We start from the raw sequence: 17,427 nt of genomic DNA, 5'->3' as shown, positions 1-17,427 counted from the left end.
TTCACTAATGCTCTTTCTTGAGAACATCTCCAGTCTTTTTTGCAGCGATCGACATAAGTACTGGAAATACCGAGGTGGGTGGTGAGGCATTGTGGAGAGGGCATCGCCTTTACCTTTCCTAATGGTCTTGGGGTGGGGGCCTAGTGGGCAAAATTGGTGAGTATGAGCAGCTGGGCAAGTGGGCTTCCATTAAGCCCCCCCCCCCGCCATTTCTGCCCACAATTTGAGCTCTGGGTAGATATTTCTAATCAAAATTTGTATGTTTGAAATGATTGTGTGTGTGTTCCCCTCACGTATAGGAAGAAGAGAGTAGAGAAAATGATGGTGACATGCCGGACAGATCCGAATACTATGTAAATATCACCATGTGCACAACATTGTTCAGTCAGCTTAAAATCAGATGTCTTTGTTTCAGAGACACTCATCTTTTCAGCATATGGAGGGCCAAATGAGCCCCACTAGCAGAAGCTCACACAAGACTTCCACCATTGTCCTCCCCTCACACTCTTCCAAATTGGCTTGTGTGTGTTTCAGGAGAAGCGCCAAAGAAGAGTGTAGGGAGAAGAGTGGGGAGCAAGCTAAAAAAGCTTGTGCTGATGGAGCCCTTTCCATAGCGCTATGTTGAATTTCTCACTCTGTTTTCAAAGTTGGTATGGACCAGGAAGTGGCTAGACCAGTGGTGGGAAAGCTAATCTGTCCATAACTGAGAGGCTACAAATTTTCCAAAAAGTTGTTTCTGCATGTTTTATTCTAGCTAGAGTCATTACTGAGTGATGCCTTCAAGGGAAAAGGATTTCAGAAAATAAAAGAAATAATCCAAGGGAATGATACTTATCCTCAGAAGTACAGCAAGCAACTGTTAAACCAACTGGACAAAGTTCTAAAAAAGGCAAGTAGGAAAAAGCTCCATTGTTTCAGCTGCAATTCTGTAGCTTCTTTCTGAAGAGTAAGCCCCATTGAACTCAATGAGGCTCGCTTCTGAGTAGACATTTATAGGACTGCAGTGTTAATCTCTTAAAATTCAGTCCATTGAATTGCTTGTTTATGCAGTAATGCGGGATTTCCCTCCATCCTAGGAACTGGACAAAAATGAGTTCACAAATGTATCCCTATTGTTGAAGTGCATTCAGCAGTATTGTAGAAGTGATCCTCGAGATGGTGTAAATTTGCTTCTTCAGGAGGGATTGATAGCAAAGATAAGTAACCCTATGCGTGAATGCTTGTTTAAGTGCTATGCTGTGTATAAACCATACTAATGCTCCATGAAACAGAAATTTCCTTGTTCTAAGAACTGGTGATCTTAGCCCAGAGCTGAGCAAAGCAAACTTCTAAATAGCCCTCCTTTCCATTGCAGATTAATTGTCTCCCCCCTCCCCCTGCCAAAAAAAACCCCAAACCATTTAATTTTTTTGCAGTCAGTTTAGAATCATAGAATCATAGAGTTGGAAGAGACCACAAGGGCCATCGAGTCCAACCCCCTGCCAAGCAGGAAACACCATCAGAGCACTCCTGACATATGGTTGTCAAGCCTCTGCTTAAAGACCTCCAAAGAAGGAGACTCCACCACACTCCTTGGCAGCAAATTCCACTGTCAAACAGCTCTTAGTGTCAGGAAGTTCTTCCTAATGTTTAGGTGGAATCTTCTTTCTTGTAGTTTGGATCCATTGTTTGACCTCATTTTCTTACTTGTGGACAAGGATGACAATCTTTCTTTTTTGTTTTATGCAGCTAGGCATGGTTCTGTGAAGATTTGTGTTATTTCATTGAAAGAAGAAATTGGTTTCATAAATTGGGAATAACCCATATAAGGCGGGCAGGCACGATCCATGGGCAGCTTTTATTTTACTCTTCAACCCTCCCTGTATAATAAAAACACTCGTGGGTCCCTATTCCCATGTAATTGTCTTCTTTCTCCTAGCTGCATTTCTCTAGGTGGAAAACTAGCTTTGAGACATTCCTTTGACTTTGCATCTTGTTTGTTTTACATGGTCATTTGGTTTGAAAGAACCAGAGAATTTCTGAGCCTGATCGAACCAAGTGAAAGTACATTCTTGGTCCACCTTGTTGAAGACTTCTTCGACACTGCCTTGGTAAGTGCACAGAGACAAACGTGCTGTGTTGCCTTTTGGCAACCATATTTGTGCGCCATGAAGCGGCTGGTTATGAACCCCACGAATCTCCCTTTTCCCTGTAGACATGCCTATTTGTGACCTTTCTTTTGAAAAAGTGCTTTTTGGACTTGACCTTTTCCCACGTGGACGTAGGGATGGGGGAGCCTGTGGCCTGCCGGAATTTGTCGGACTCCAACTCCCATGAGTCCCAAACAGCATGGCCAAAGGTCAGGGATGGTGGGAGCTGTAGTCCAACAACATCTGGAGGAACCAGTTCCCCAGCTAGTGGCAAGCTAATGCTTTCCTTGTATGATTATAATGGACTGTATGGATGCAGCTTTGTGCAATACTAGGACATCATAGTAATGTGGAAAGCCATCCTGTGAGCCTGTTAATATGCAAAGATGCATGTGGATGTTGTGCAGACCCTCCAAGTGTTCCTGTTTTCTAGGGACAGTCCTGGATTTACAGAAGCCGTAGCAGTTTCTGATTTAGTCCCAGATTGTCCCACTTTTCCTTAAGATGTCCTTATTTTAATCAGAGAAATGTTGGAGGGTATGGAGTTTTGTCACCCCTCCAAGCCAAAGAGATAACTATACAACCTTTAGAAGGCATCTGTATGTATAGGGACTTTATAAAAAATGTTTAATTATGTTTCTATATACATTGGAAGTTGCCCAGAGTGGCTGGGGTAACCCCATCGGATGTGTGGGGTATAAATATTGTTATTATTATTGAATACGATGTCCCTTTCTTTATTGGAGAAATGTTGGAGGGTGTGGTTGTGCAAGTTAAGGCTGATTTTGATAAATGCTCCCAGTGATAAACTGGATAACGGAAGTTGCTTCTGGGCTTCCATGTGTCTGCAGGAACATTATGTTCACTTCCCATATGGTTCAGCTGCATTGTAGCAAGTACCCATGCCAGCGCCACAGGGTGGCAATGCTAGTGAGGCCAGCATCCATGACATCTGTGGGACAAATGTGGGATTTGCTGCTTCAGATTTTCCTGTGAAGACCCAACCATGCATTTTTTGCTGGAAGCTATGTTGTTCAAAGTACATAGCAGTTGGCCCTAACTTGTCATCGTACTACGTAGTATTTTTACAAAACCTGCATGAAAAAATGGGAATGTAGAAAATGCATGTGAAAATCTGTACATGGTTGAAATGCACTTCATGAATGACAATGATAATAATTCAGGACGAGTCTAAATTTGAAATAAAACTCAGTGTTGAGGAGCAGAAACTTGTTATGTTTGAACCTGGCCGGTATTACGGTTAAGCACACTTTACAATGCTGTGATATATTAGTGCTGGTGTGTAAGTTTTATAAACTGGGCAGTATTTTGAATGTGCTACATTTTGATGCATGCCAATAAGGTATTAACTTTGAGTTATATCCATTCTGTTTCTCTTCCCATCCCTGCAACATCTTGCTTTCAGATTATCGGCAAAAGCAACGCTGAAGGTCAGTCGCTAAATACCTTTAAGTATCTGATGATGATTTATTATCAGAGCAGTCCCAAAGCAACATGACAAAAGACAAATACAAAAATTACATTTTAAAAAAAGAAATGGCGGTTTGAAGTAGAGAGAATTTATGGCTTTTAAATGCATATGATTTGTGACTACAATACGATGCATACCTCTCCAGGAGTAAATCCTATGGAACACATTGAGATTTACTACTGTGTAAACATGCAATATTTTTGTTCGGCTTTCTTTCTATATTGTTTTGAGTCCTTGTGGAGAATAGGAGTAAACAAAAGAAGTGAGGCTGCCAGGTTTATTTAGACTGAATTAGACAACCAATTAATACTTTGGACCAGTGGTTCCCAATTAGCTAAGTACTGATGAGCCCCTGTTTTTCAAAAGCCATGAACCCCTAATTTGGAAAAATTTTATATCTCTGTGGTAGTTTTTGTTATGTGAATGGTGCCACAGACCCCCGGTGCCTGCGGACCACCAATTGAGAACCACTGTTTAGCTCATTCTAGTGGGTCCCCTCTAGTTAATCAGACTGAGCGATTAGGATACTGTTGTCTGTGTCTGATCTTTTGTTTCTGATGCTTTGCTGTAGTAAGGAATTGGAATGGGGGACACACTATAAATGGGTTTTCCTTCTGTTGTCTTCCATATTGCGAAAGTCACACACACTTCAGTAATGTACAAATATATTTAATTGACTAAAAAGCAAATTATTGATCAGCTAAAAATGATCTAATCTGTGTTCAGCTCTAGTAAAAATGCAATAGGTATTTAAACTTCTACAATGAGGGAGCGAAAAGCAAACCTCTTTTACAGTGGTACTTCGGGTTAAGTACTTAATTTGTTCCGGAGGTCCGTTCTTAACCTGAAACTGTTCTTAACCTGAAGCACCACTTTAGCTAATGGGGCCTCCCACTGCTGCTGCGCCGTCAGAGCACGATTTCTGTTCTCATACTGAAGCAAAGTTCTTAACCCAAGGTACTATTTCTGGGTTAGCAGAGTCTGTAACCTGAAGCGTATGTAACCTGAAGTGTATGCAACCCGAGGTACCACTGTACAATATTACAAAAAGCAGGTGACACTGATTTGGGAAGATTGCTATTCCAATAAGAGAGACTGTGGCACTGCTTTGAAACTTAGAGGTCTTGCTGCCTAACTGGTAACCAATGTGTGTTTCTCTCCCAACTTTTCTGTTATAGGGAAAAAACAGTTGCTAGAGTCTTTCATACCATATTTAGGACATCTAGCTGCTGATTCTCATGTGAGCTGTTTCCTTCGACAGGAGGTCAGTTTCAAACAAGGAATATGTGAAATGATTTCTAGGAAGTAAATCAAAGTCATTAGTTACTTAATCTTGTCTTCCTACGTTTCTTACACTTCCCGCATCAAAGGCTTTGAGAACCTTAAACACTCTGCTAGATAAAACCGGAAAAGAGGAGAAAAAGAAGTTTGCCGGGTCTGAAGAGATGTGTCTGCTTATGTAAGCATCTTTGTCACATGTGGACTTGATCCTTGTGTGTCTTCTGTGCTCTGTTAGGTGCTAGGAAGGAATCTTTCCCCTCATTTCTTATTATATCTACTTAACAGAAAGTTTGAATTTTTGCTGAAGTAAATGAGGAGACATTTGCATCTAATAATGTCTTGCATTTGTGCAGTGAGGCTAGCCTATGTGGTCCTGCAGCTGTTTTTGGTCTACAACTCCCATTATCCCTGACTCAACTAGACCAAACGCACCACTGGCTACCTAAGAACATAAGACTAGTCTGTTGGACAAGGCCTATGGCCCATCTAGTCCAGTTTTCACAGTGGCCAACCAGATGCCTGTGTCGGAAAAGCAGAATATGAGCACAGGAGCACTCCATAAATAGCCCTGCTTCAGTTACTGCTGGGAAACATATGGAAACAGTTTTAAATTTTTGTATACCACAGCACTGTGCCTGTAGCTGAAGATCCATATGTCTGCTCAAGTGAAGAACTTCCTTTTATGAATGGTGCATTTGAATATTAGGGAGAAAGGCATTTGGTTGCTGTGGCCCTAAACTGCTACGTTGCTTCAAAAAGATTAAATTGGACAGTCTTGGCAAAAGTTCCCTTTAAGTCCACTCCTGTTATGCATGTTTTGTTTCTCTGTTTTGACTGTTCATATGTCTAAATATTTAATCCCCAATTGTTTCTCTCTCGCTCTCTAAGGCTTAAAGCTCATTAATGAGTTATGTCGTTTCAGGAAAGAACTTGCAAAAGCAATTCTGGATGTTGGTGGTAAGAAAAACTTAGCATTTTGGTTGGGGCTGGGAAAGGGCCAGGTACCTGTTTTGACCACCTGGTGCTAAAATCCAAGAATACAGAAACTCCTGTGTAGAGTGGTGCTTTTCAACTGATGTTAGCTGTAAAACTAAGCAGCTGCCTAAGAATTGAGTGAAGCCACCCACATGTGCCCTGATGTCCCAGTGAAATGTCCTTTCCAGTTTTTGCCCACTCAGATGATCAGGACTTACAAAGCCCTTTTACCTGCCTCACATCTAATGGCGTAGATGATGCCAGGTGAGCAAAAACAGGTGGGCGAAAACAGTGCATGGGCCAAATGCAAAGACCTGGTAGGCCTGATTAGTCCCAGGGAATGCCCAGGGTGAGATTGTTGTAGCTTCCCTGCCATCACTAGTTGCTCTAATATCTGATACACCCCATTCTTCTTCTTATTCCTGCATTGTGTTAAAATGTTAAGGGAATACTGACTAGGCATGGGTTAAACTGCTGTCTCTAAAGAACAAGAATTAATTTGAAGCAACTCTTCTTCAGAAATGCTACGTGCAAACAAATATTTTGATATTAATAACATTTTAAGCAATAGGTTCTTTGGAAAGGTGAGATCTCTTCCCTAGCAGTAGAATTAAATTAGGTGCATTAGTGGCGCTAGTTCTAATTCCCATGGTTTTTTATGGGACAAAAGTGGCAAACCTTTGTTGAGTCATAGCCAATGAACCTGTAATGGTTGCACATGACTATTCTTGGAAATGCAAAAGTCATAAGACTGTAGTAATAAATCACATTTTCCTTTAGCAAGATAAATTGTGTAGCAATAGCATCAAACTTCCCAGGAGGGAAGGAGGGAGGGAAAGCATGCTGCATTTTAAAATATGGAATAATGGACTCAGGCAAAGGCTGATATAAAGCGGAATAGTTCTTGATCTAAACTTGTGCAAGGAAGGAAGGAAGTTTTTCATCACTTGGTAAGATACTTTGCATATGGGATGCTGAATATATTGTTTCCAAGAACTCTTTTCTTTGTGCAGACTACGATATCCAGATTGCTATTGTGGAAGCCCTGTTCAGGATAATGTTGAAAAAGCTGAGAGATGATCTTGTTCACAACTGGTTTGAAGATCAATACCTTGCTAAGGCTTTTAGAGAAATCAAAGAAAGAGATTTTGAGACAGTAAGGTTTTTTGGTTTTTCGGCTTCTTGTTTTTGCTAATCTTCAAATGTATAGCAACAGCGCAATTTTTTTTGAAAGGGTATAGCAAACTGGTTTCTCTCCCTTTTCACTGAATTCATGGATGTACCGGTAATCTGCTAACGGTGCATTCTCATGAAGAAAATCAAACATCGCTGGTTGTCTTTAAAGCAACTCTGAAGCTGACTGATTTGTGATACTCAGGCCTTCTGAACTCATTTTGCATTTGTACGGTCGCTTATGTGCCACTGGGAAGAGCATGCAATGTTTTGCTTTTTTTAAAAAAAAATGGAATTGGCGTTGGAAGAATTTTTGAAAATAATTGTCACATTCTGCTTTGCTCCCCCCCCCCCGAAGGATTCCAGATTATTTCTTAACAAACTGAATGAAAGACTTGGAGATAAAAGAAGGTAAGGAATTGCCACGAACATGCTCACCTGAGAGAGTTTGAGCACCCATTTATCACAGGCGTTTGCAGGTTTTGTTTACAGACTCTATTTCTGGGCCTTATCCACAGAAGTAACTGGGCGCCCCAGACTCTTTCCTCCCCACCCAATGTAGGCATGTCCCTTCTGAGGTGCTGCTGAGGCAAGCTTGCTATGAGTCCAAGTTCTCCTGTTCAGGCCAGCAATGCATAAACTCCAGTATCTAGGCATGTGAAGTTATGTTGCAGAACTACACCAGTCTTGAGCACTGAAAGCATGGAGGCAGAAAGATGTAGCGCTACAGATCATGTCAGATACAAATTCAGCTTCGGAATGGATGGCAGTTTGCTGAGTTGGTCTTAAAAGCTTCAAAAGTTACAAAGCTAAGAATCAGCATGCTGTCACCTTGATACTTAAATGAGAGACAATCTGGATGGTGAGTTTTTCGGTTGCTCTCGCTCATGCACACATGGAGGAGACATTGGGGGGTGGAATTTTCCTGTGGGAGGCCTATCCAGTTGAGCCCAAAAGTACAGGGCTTAGTCATGTACAAATATTGGGTCAGCTTAGAAGAAGAAAAGAATAATAATTTGGATTTGATATCCCGCGTTATCACTAACCTAAGGAGTCTCAAAGCGGCTAACATTCTCCTTTCCCTTCCTTCCCCACAACAAACACTCTGTGAGGTGAGTGAGGCTGAGACACTTCAGAGAACTGTGACTAGCCCAAGGTCACCCAGCAGCTGCATGTGGAGGAGCGGGGAACTGAACCTGGTTCACCAGATTATGAGTCCACCGCTCTTAACCACTACATCATGCTGGCTCTTACTTAGTGGCTTAGCGGGGGAAGTCATCTTTGAAGCTGACCCTGCCATTCATGGGGTTTAGCTAATTATGTAGAAATCTTATTTCCTGGTTTCAGTAAGGTCTTAATACTTAGAATCATAGAATTGCAGAGATGGAAGGGAGCCTGAGGATCATCTAGACCAGCGGTTCTCAACCTGTGGGACCCCAGGTGTTGTTGGACTACAACTCCCATCATCCCTGAGCTCTGGCCTTGCTAGCTAGGGGTGATGGGAGTTGTAGTTCAATAACATCTGGGGACCCACAGGTTGAGAAAGGCTGCTCTAGTCCAACTCCCTGCAATGCTGGAATATGCATCCCTCCCATACAGGGATCGAACCTGCAACCTTGGCATTATCAGCACCACACTCTAAGCAACTGCTGTCCTGTTAACTTAAAGGAATCTGTTTTTTTAAAAAAACCCAATGATGAATATTCAGGCTATTTAACGGCATTTTCCCACCAAGTAGTGCATTTGACATGCTTGGGATGATTTCTGAAATTTGACGGTAGGCTAAGGCCATAGATGTGAAATAAATTTACTTACGAGTTCTGTCTGCTTCCCAACATACATTCAAGTCTCCCTTTGCTCAAGCTTCTAAACATCTTGAAAGGGCAAACTTTCTTTCAGAGGAGATGGGAGATGGTTTATTCATTCCCCCCCCCCCGATTCCATTGTTGTCGAAATCTGCTGGGTGTTTCCCCAGCGGCATGGAAAGAGCTATGTGGCCACGTCAGAAGCTGGAAGTCATGTGTGCATGTCTGCTTCCTATTCCAGTGTTGTCCTCCAGTGTGACGCTGGCTCAGGAAGTATCCATATTGGCAACCTCTTTCACTTGATACGCTGATATGATTGCCTTGGTAGTACTGTGGAAAGGAAAGGATCTTACTTAATGAAGTGTGAATTGCTGATGGGGCATGGGAAGGGATGCGGGCCCACCTTGTTTGCCATGGCAGATGGTGTTGATGTGAGCTGGTGCTGACCTGCCTTGAAGTTCTCCAAACAGATGGGCTAGCTTAGGCTCAATCACCACCTCTCATGTTCAGTCTTGCTGTAGGTCATTGCTAACTTGGAGGCCTGCAACTGCAATTGTACATTAAGCGGCTTCTGATGCTGTGAGAGAACAGCATGGGCACGTAGATCACAGGAAGTCAACGGGTCACCCTCCATACAGTGGTACCTCGGGTTTCAAACGCTTCGGAAGTACAAATGCTTCAGGTTACAGACTCCGCTAATCCGGAAGTAGTACCTCGGGTTAAGAACTTTACCTCAGGATGAGAACAGAAATGGCGCGGCGGCAGCGGGAGGCCCCATTAGCTAAAGTGGTACCTCAGGTTAAGAACAGTTTCAGATTAGGATCGGACCTCCGGAACGAATTAAGTTCTTAACCAGAGGTACCACTGTATATTGTTAGATTTCAGGTCCCATCAGCCCCAGCCAGCATGCCCTGTGGTCAGGGGTGACAGAAATCTTAGTCCAGTGACATTTTTGTAGGACACCAAATTGACTACCCCCTGGCATGCATACGGTTACACATCTAGGACATATTTGTACTCGTCCATTTCCATTCTCAGGCTTGCCAGCGCTGCTTGTGGGGCATTTTCTACCTGCTTGGGCTGTACTTAGCATTGTCTGCTTTAAATAAAAATGTTGTGAAAGGCATTTATTATTATTATTATTGAAAGATTTTTCATAGGTAACAAAAGTACATTCGGGGTCTCTGTTTTAGGCATCCTTCATACAGTCGTTTTGAGACATTTTTTGTTGTAGGTAATGTGGGGTGGGGGCAAGGTGGGGAGGGAGAGGGGAGAAAGTAGAGAAAGAGAAAGTTTGGAGGGAGACGAGCTATTTCCATAGCTGTGAGATGGGGGAAGCAGGGGTCGGAGCAGATTGTATTTGAGACCGATATCCTAGTGGCGAATTTGTTCTTTTGCAGGGTTTACTCAGTTCCATGCAAAGCTGCTGTTGCTGATGCGAACATGGTAATGCTTAAAAATCGCTGTGATGTTGCATTAAGCTCGATAATGCTTAATAGGGCTCCTATGGCCTTCTTCAGGTGTTTTGCATCTGAGCAACGTAAATACATGAGAGGGAGGTGGTGGGGAGCAGCATTCCACCTCCATCGTTGTCTTGGTTGCTGTCTACAATTGGGAGGGCAGACTTCTGAAAGTGGAAGCTCCCTGTCCTCTTAGAGGCTCCCTGAGTGTTTTTAGACTTCTCATTTTTCCAGGGACCTAAAATGTACAGGAGGCTCTTCCTCCTATCTCACAAAAGACCACAAGAACAGAGTCCTTGATCCTGCCTGAAATCAGAAAAAACTACCGTACTTGTTGAATTGTCAGTGCCTTTTTAATTCTAGACAGCAAACTCTTTAACTATATCAAAGCTGGCTAACTTGGAAAAACCTTCATTTTACACTGCAGCTGTCCACATGCAGCAAAGGCTAAGTGGCCTCGTTTCTCTTGCATGGTGGTCAAAGCTGTACTCATGCAAGGGAGAGGGGGACAGTCATGGCTTTGTTACATACGTGGCTTGTTTCTTGTGTTCCCTAAACCATTAAGCAAGATATTTACAATTTGTAAAGGGGAATCCTTGTTAGTTGCAGCAAAAACGTAAGTGTCTTATGATGACACCTTGAAGATGAACAAATGTGGCTTAAACTTTCATGTACTGAAGTCCACAGGTTATCGAGTTTTTCCTTTCTTTCTGAAAACAAGCAGAAAAGTTTCCCATTTCTTTCCAAGTTACAGAAACCAGCTGATGACAAACTAAAGGAGTTTTGGATTGACTTCAATTTTGGAAGTGAGAGCATTACTTTCTACGTGGACAGCCTTGAGGTAAAAAGAAAAGAAAAAGATAATGAGCCCCTTTGCGCTTGGCTGCTCTTAGCTGTACTAAAATAACGGACACAATTTTACTTCAAATATCCTTTCAGGGTGGTCTTTGGGAGTCGGTGAGGTTGGCAAAGGAAGCAGTTAGTAGCTATCGTCTGACAGGTGAGACTCATACGCTCAAAGGAAACATATATGTGTAAACTGAGCTTGTGCGAATGGAGAGAAATCTTAGTTACTGTTGACAGGAAATAGACACTTGCTGTATGAATCGAGATGTGAAGCAGGAAGAGTGTTTTAGATTCTTAAGGTGTTTTTTTGGGAAACATGAGTGGCTTCAGATTCAAGAGAGCCTTTTTCTGGAATTTTCTTGCTCTGCTCTCCCTAGTTATCCCACTCTGTGTAGATGACAGGAGCGGCCATCTTGCCATAGGCAAATAATGGTAACTTTTGACATGTAGGGGGAAGATAGCAGATACGGAAATACACCATGAGGGGTTTTTTGGGTTTGGAGAAAGGTTAAACCATTATTGCAGCTGCAATTGTTTTTGTGGTCTGCCTTTGTGGTGCCTTATTTATGCTGTTTGAACAAAGTGTTGGCATCTTCTAGAAAACATGCATTTTCCTTTTTTTCTAAAGAGGAAGGGGGAGAAAAGATTCTTAAAATGGTCTTGAAGGATCCCACGGCCATCAACAAAAAAGAAGTAAACAAGATACAAATTCACTTTGATAGCCAGTTTGATGTGTTGACACAGCTCTTCAATGTAATGGGAAACGATAAAGTGATGGCAAGTATTTCTCCCCCTCCCTTCATTTGACCTTTGTTCAGAGCCCTTCTGTGGTCTTGAATTTTGTGTGTCATGTTGGTTCACTTTATGGACGTTAATATAACAGCCAAGTGCTCAGGTCATTTGTTAAATAAGCGCAACTAATACCTGCTCCATTTGCCTCATGTTATAAAGCATTGGCTGGTTGCTTAATAATAACAACAAAATTCAAGACTGGAAAGCTGCAGATTCTGAACTTGGCAGGCATTTTTTCATTTCCTACGACTTTTATCCATGAGCGAGTGCTTTTCCTGGATTAAACTCTGCTTTTCCAATAACTTAATTGGACAGATAGTGCTTGACCAAGATGACGATAACTGCAGTGGAGATCAGCCACAGCAAAGTACAATAGGTGAGTGTCTTTTGAATGCACCAATATTAGTATCCAGGTCAGATGTGATGCTTAATTGTAGTCTTCCTGGGTCCTCCGGCCATTTGATTCTAGATATCTGGTACCCAAGGAGAGGATGCTCTTCCTTGTGGCATCTTGTGGTTGTAATTCCAGGTGCATCCCAGTGAAGATTGCCTGGTGCCAACTGTGATTACTTTTTTGGTGCTGTGCAAAGTCGTCTTTATTTGCTCAGGCGATCAGCATGTTTTATAATAGCCGGTCAATTATGCGCGTCTTACAGATTTACTGATTTTAACTGTGGTTTTGGCTGTTGCTTCTGTGATTTGTACTGAATGCTTTTTTTGTTGTTGCTCATCACCCTGAGAGGTTTTGTACTGGAGGGCAGCCTGTAAATTTACTGACAGTCTATTAACTGGTCTCAGCCATGTATGTAATATCCTCAATCTTACCTATGGCATATCCTGTATATAAAGATCCCCATCTGTACAAGAGCAGCAATTTTAGCAAAAAAAGAGGACTCTTTCTAGCCTTCCCCCCTTTTGTGTTGGTTTAATTTCACAACTGTTGTGTGCTTCTTCCTTGCACTCTCTTGGCTATTGCTTCAGGAGACTTGAGTGTGGAAGCATTGTTATTCTTTTTAATATCACACACACACACACACACTTATTGATATAAACCCATACAGAATACAGCCCTTGTTTTTATTCAGCCCTTGTTTTTTTCCACGACCGGAGTTCACTTAGATTGAGAAGAGAGGGTTGCATTGCTGCCCCTTCGCCTTTCCACAGCTGGCATTCCAGAAGCATTCCTTTCTAGAGTTATGCCTCCCTATCTTCACAGGGAGAATTAAACAAAGGGTAAATTGAGATTTGGGTTGGGCTTTCCCTTGGTCTTGGCGCCACGCTTCATTTGCAGTAAGAGCCATCTCTCTTCCAGGGTATTAGGGTCAAGGGTGTTTTTTTAAACACATGGCTTGTGCAAATGTTTCTGATGAGAGAAATAGTTTGTGCATGCAAAGCATCCCAACTGAACATGCCCGACTGAGCCGGTTTTCTCAATAAAGAAGTCATTGACAAGTCAAGATGGACCATGGCAAAGAGGGGCCAGAAGTGAGGGGTCTATGTGTGTGGTTGGAGACTTCATGTCTCTTCTGTTTACATCCTGAGTATGTTTACATCAGGGGCTGTATGGGTGGCACCAGAGCTAATCATGGAGAAAAAAAGTCTTAATCTGGAACAAATGCCTCCTTCCTTTAGTTTTCACCAGGCATAGGCAAACTCCGGCCTTCCAGATGTTTGGGACTATAATTCCCACCATCCCTAGCTAACAGGACCCATGGTCAGGGATGATGGGAATTGTAGTCCCAAACATCTGGAGGGCCAGAGTTTGCCTATGCCTGGTTTTCACCATAGCTGCCTTTTTAGAGCCTCGTTCAAGTCTATTCTGAGTTTGGTGGGGTTCATGTCAAGTATGTTTCTTCCTTACTACAACTAACTAATACAGCTACAGTACTGGAAAACAAGTGAAATTAATCATTTGTGACCAGGCTTTTTTTCTATCCAGAATGGAAGCCTCCCCTCCCCTCAGCTGAACAGCCTCAAGAAGCCTCTGGCTGGCGAGGAGACACCCAGAGCCCGAAGATTATCCTCTTTGAGCTCTGGGGTGGGTCTGCTGGGGAAAGTGCATTCTGGCACCTTTTTTCTGGGGGGGGGGGGGAGCACTGTTTGAGACTATAGTGTGACATAGAATGTAGAATACACACACATATATGCATTACACTTCATATAAATGGTAGACAGCTGGGGTTGAGGCTTTTTCCCGACCAAACCATACAATTATGAAAAAGTTTATATTATATCAAATTAAATGTGGCTCCTTCTGATAGTTCTGTAACTGCATAGAAAGAGGGAAACATTTTTAAAAGCTGGGGGAAAGAAAGAGGAATTTTAAAATAGGAACTCTGGAAGGATGGTAAAATGGGGCAGCTTCTGGAGGTATTGGGGTGTGTGGAATAAAATGCATTTGCACCCTTGGGCAACAGCATGCCCTTGTTTGGCCTAGAAAATTCGTCTATACTGCTGATTTTTTTATTATCTTTTTTTTTGCAGTGGTAAGCAGACATGTAGAGACTGGAAAAGATCTTGTGGGTTCAGATTCCTTACTGAACGTTTCAACATTACTGTCGGTTGCAGCTACATCCGTGAGCGTATTTGGGGACAACATTTGCCAGATGGGGTTGTTGCAGTTGCTGGCTGCCCAGCTTTCTGTTCTTTCCTTTGCTGCTGAATACAAGTGAATACAAAATTACATAGAGCCATGTGACATCATAGCTCAGTCGGTAGAGCATGAGACTCTTAATCTCAGGGTCGTGGGTTTGAGCTCCTTGTTGGGCAGAAAGATTCCTGCATTGCAGAAGGTTGGACTTAGATGACCCTCATGGTCTCTTCCAACTCTACAATTCTGTTATTCCGTTCTATGAGCTACCCATCAAAATCCAGTATCCCCAACCCTCATAATGTCCTCAGCTGACAGCTGCTATAAAATTGTCAACTCAGCAGCCATATATGAACGAGAGAGGTAAAATGGTAGGAACTGAGAAAGCAAAGAAGGTGTTGGGGAAAGTTGCTGTGTGTCAGAAGGAGCACTGCAGTAGTTGAAGCAAGGTGACCTAAATGGGGTAGGAGTGTTACTGTTTGAAGAGTTACTTTAAAAATTCCCAAAAAAGTACATTGCTGCAAAGAGGGTGGCAAATAAAAACCCCAACAGGATTTGTTGGGACAGATGGGGGAGGGAGGAGGATCTTGATAATTAATTCACTATATATTTCAGAAAGTTGATTGTTTGATATGCATTTGTATGCCTCAATTTTGCATGATGGTTCCTGAGATCAAGGAACAGGTTTTCATCTATGTTTGGATACAGTGGGAGCCATTTTGAAACAAGTCTATGGCCCGAACCTTTCAAAACAGTGCTGATTTTTTGGGGTATGCTTAGAATTCCTGAGCAAAGCCAGGTATGAACCTGCTAGCAGTATAATATTTGTTTATCCTGGATAGCTTTCCCAGTAAGTCTATACAAATGCTACTGCACATCATTGTTTGGCCCTGTATATATGAAGGAATGTCTCTACCCCCATCATCCAGTTCTGAGGGCCTTCTGACAGTTCCTTCACTGTGAGAAGGGAAGTTATAGGGAACCAGGCAGAGGGCCTTCTTGGTAATGGCTCTGGGGAACGCTCTCCTGTCAGATATCAAGGAGATAAACAATGACACAGTTTTCCTAAGAGATCTGAAAGCAGCCCTGTGACAGGAAGTTTTTAATGTTTGATTATGTTTTTAAATCTGTTGGAAGCCACCCAGAGTAGCCGGAGCAACCCAGTCAGATGGGCGAGGTACAAATAGTAGTAGTAGTACAGTCATACCTTGGGTTACAGATGCTTCAGGTTGCTTTTTTTCGGTTTACGGACCACCAGAACCCAGAAGTACCGGAACGGGTTACTTCTGGGTTTCAGCAGTCGAGCGTGTGCAGAAGCACCGAATCGCAACTTGTGCGTGCGCAGACGCGCCGCTGCGGGTTGCGAACGTGCATCCAGCACGGATCATATTTGCAACCCAAGTGTCCACTCAAAAAAAAAAAATCCGTCCTGTAGCACCTTAAAGACCAACTAAGTTAGTTCTTGGTATGAGCTTTCGTGTGCATGCACACTTCTTCAGATACACTGAAACAGAAGTTTCCAGACCCTTCTATATAGTGAGAAGGTGGGGAGGGGTATTACTCAGAAGGGTGGTGGGAATGGGTGATTGGCAGATAGCTGTGATGATCCTGTTGACGACTCTTAACGACTGCAATAGGTCTTACAAGAAAAAGCAAGGGGTGAGAAGGTGAAAAGTGGCTTTGTCATGTATAATGAGATAAGAATCCAATGTCTTTGTTCAGGCCAGGTTTCTCCATGGTTTTAAGTTTGGTGATAAGTTGCAATTCAGCAGCTTCTCTTTCCAGTCTATTTCTGAAATTCCTTTGTAGTAAAACAGCTACTTTGAGATCTTGTATAGAATGTCCTGGGAGATTGAAGTGTTCTCCTACTGGTTTCTCTGTTTTGTGATTCCTGATGTCCGATTTATGTCCGTTTATTCTTTGGCGTAAGGTCTGGCCTGTTTGTCCAATATAGAGAGCTGAAGGACACTGTTGGCATTTGATGGCATATACAATGTTAGACGATGAGCAATTAAATAGTCCTGAGATGGTATGTGTGATGTTGTTGGGGCCAGTAATGGTGTTGTCTGGGTGTATGTGGCAGCAAAGTTGGCATCTGGGTTTGTTGCAGGCTCTGGTGCCAGTGTCCGTGTTAGGTCTGGTTGTAGTATTATTGTGGGTTAGGAGTTGTTTGAGATTGGGTGGCTGTCTGTAGGCAATGAAAGGTCTTCCTCCCAGAGCTTGAGAAAGAGAACTGTCATTGTCCAGGAGAGGTTGTAGATCTCTGATGATGCGTTGTACTGTTTTAACTTGTGAGCTGTATGTGATGACTAGAGGTGTTCTGTTATTTTCTTTTTTGGGTCTGTCTTGTAGCAAGTTCTCTCTGGGTATCAGTCTGGCTCTGTTGATCTGTTGTCTAACTTCATCTGCTGGGTATTTTAGTTCATTGTATATGCCATCAAATGCCAACAGTGTCCTTCAGCTCTCTATATTGGACAAACAGGCCAGACCTTACGCCAAAGAATAAACGGACATAAATCGGACATCAGGAATCACAAAACAGAGAAACCAGTAGGAGAACACTTCAATCTCCCAGGACATTCTATACAAGATCTCAAAGTAGCTGTTTTACTACAAAGGAATTTCAGAAATAGACTGGAAAGAGAAGCTGCTGAATTGCAACTTATCACCAAACTTAAAACCATGGAGAAACCTGGCCTGAACAAAGACATTGGATTCTTATCTCATTATACATGACAAAGCCACTTTTCACCTTCTCACCCCTTGCTTTTTCTTGTAAGACCTATTGCAGTCGTTAAGAGTCGTCAACAGGATCATCACAGCTATCTGCCAATCACCCATTCCCACCACCCTTCTGAGTAATACCCCTCCCCACCTTCTCACT

General features: G+C 42.6%; 1 protein-coding gene across 1 annotated transcript in view; it reads left to right on the top strand.

Moving 5' to 3' along the window:
* Nucleotides 1–329: 329 nt before the first annotated feature.
* The window catches only part of SYCP2L (synaptonemal complex protein 2 like), a gene marked incomplete at its 5' end in the record, with an annotated part of 32,082 nt that continues 14,984 nt past the window's right edge, over nt 330–17,427 (top strand). Inside the window, 15 exons of the mRNA XM_081919990.1 lie at nt 330–359; nt 755–889; nt 1,077–1,200; nt 1,933–2,090; nt 3,556–3,580; nt 4,800–4,885; nt 4,992–5,080; nt 5,825–5,859; nt 6,891–7,033; nt 7,409–7,461; nt 11,003–11,156; nt 11,255–11,315; nt 11,790–11,942; nt 12,273–12,329; nt 14,438–14,621. Coding sequence (XP_081776116.1) covers nt 330–359; nt 755–889; nt 1,077–1,200; nt 1,933–2,090; nt 3,556–3,580; nt 4,800–4,885; nt 4,992–5,080; nt 5,825–5,859; nt 6,891–7,033; nt 7,409–7,461; nt 11,003–11,156; nt 11,255–11,315; nt 11,790–11,942; nt 12,273–12,329; nt 14,438–14,621 — 1,487 coding nt within the window. The remainder of the gene's footprint in view (nt 360–754; nt 890–1,076; nt 1,201–1,932; nt 2,091–3,555; nt 3,581–4,799; nt 4,886–4,991; nt 5,081–5,824; nt 5,860–6,890; nt 7,034–7,408; nt 7,462–11,002; nt 11,157–11,254; nt 11,316–11,789; nt 11,943–12,272; nt 12,330–14,437; nt 14,622–17,427) is intronic.

This window comes from Podarcis melisellensis (genome assembly GCF_964234715.1).
Source record: "Podarcis melisellensis genome assembly, chromosome: 7".
Classification (NCBI taxonomy): domain Eukaryota; kingdom Metazoa; phylum Chordata; class Lepidosauria; order Squamata; family Lacertidae; genus Podarcis; species Podarcis melisellensis.
Note: the sequence above shows the minus strand (reverse complement) of the source record. Positions and strands in the feature narration are given on the sequence as shown.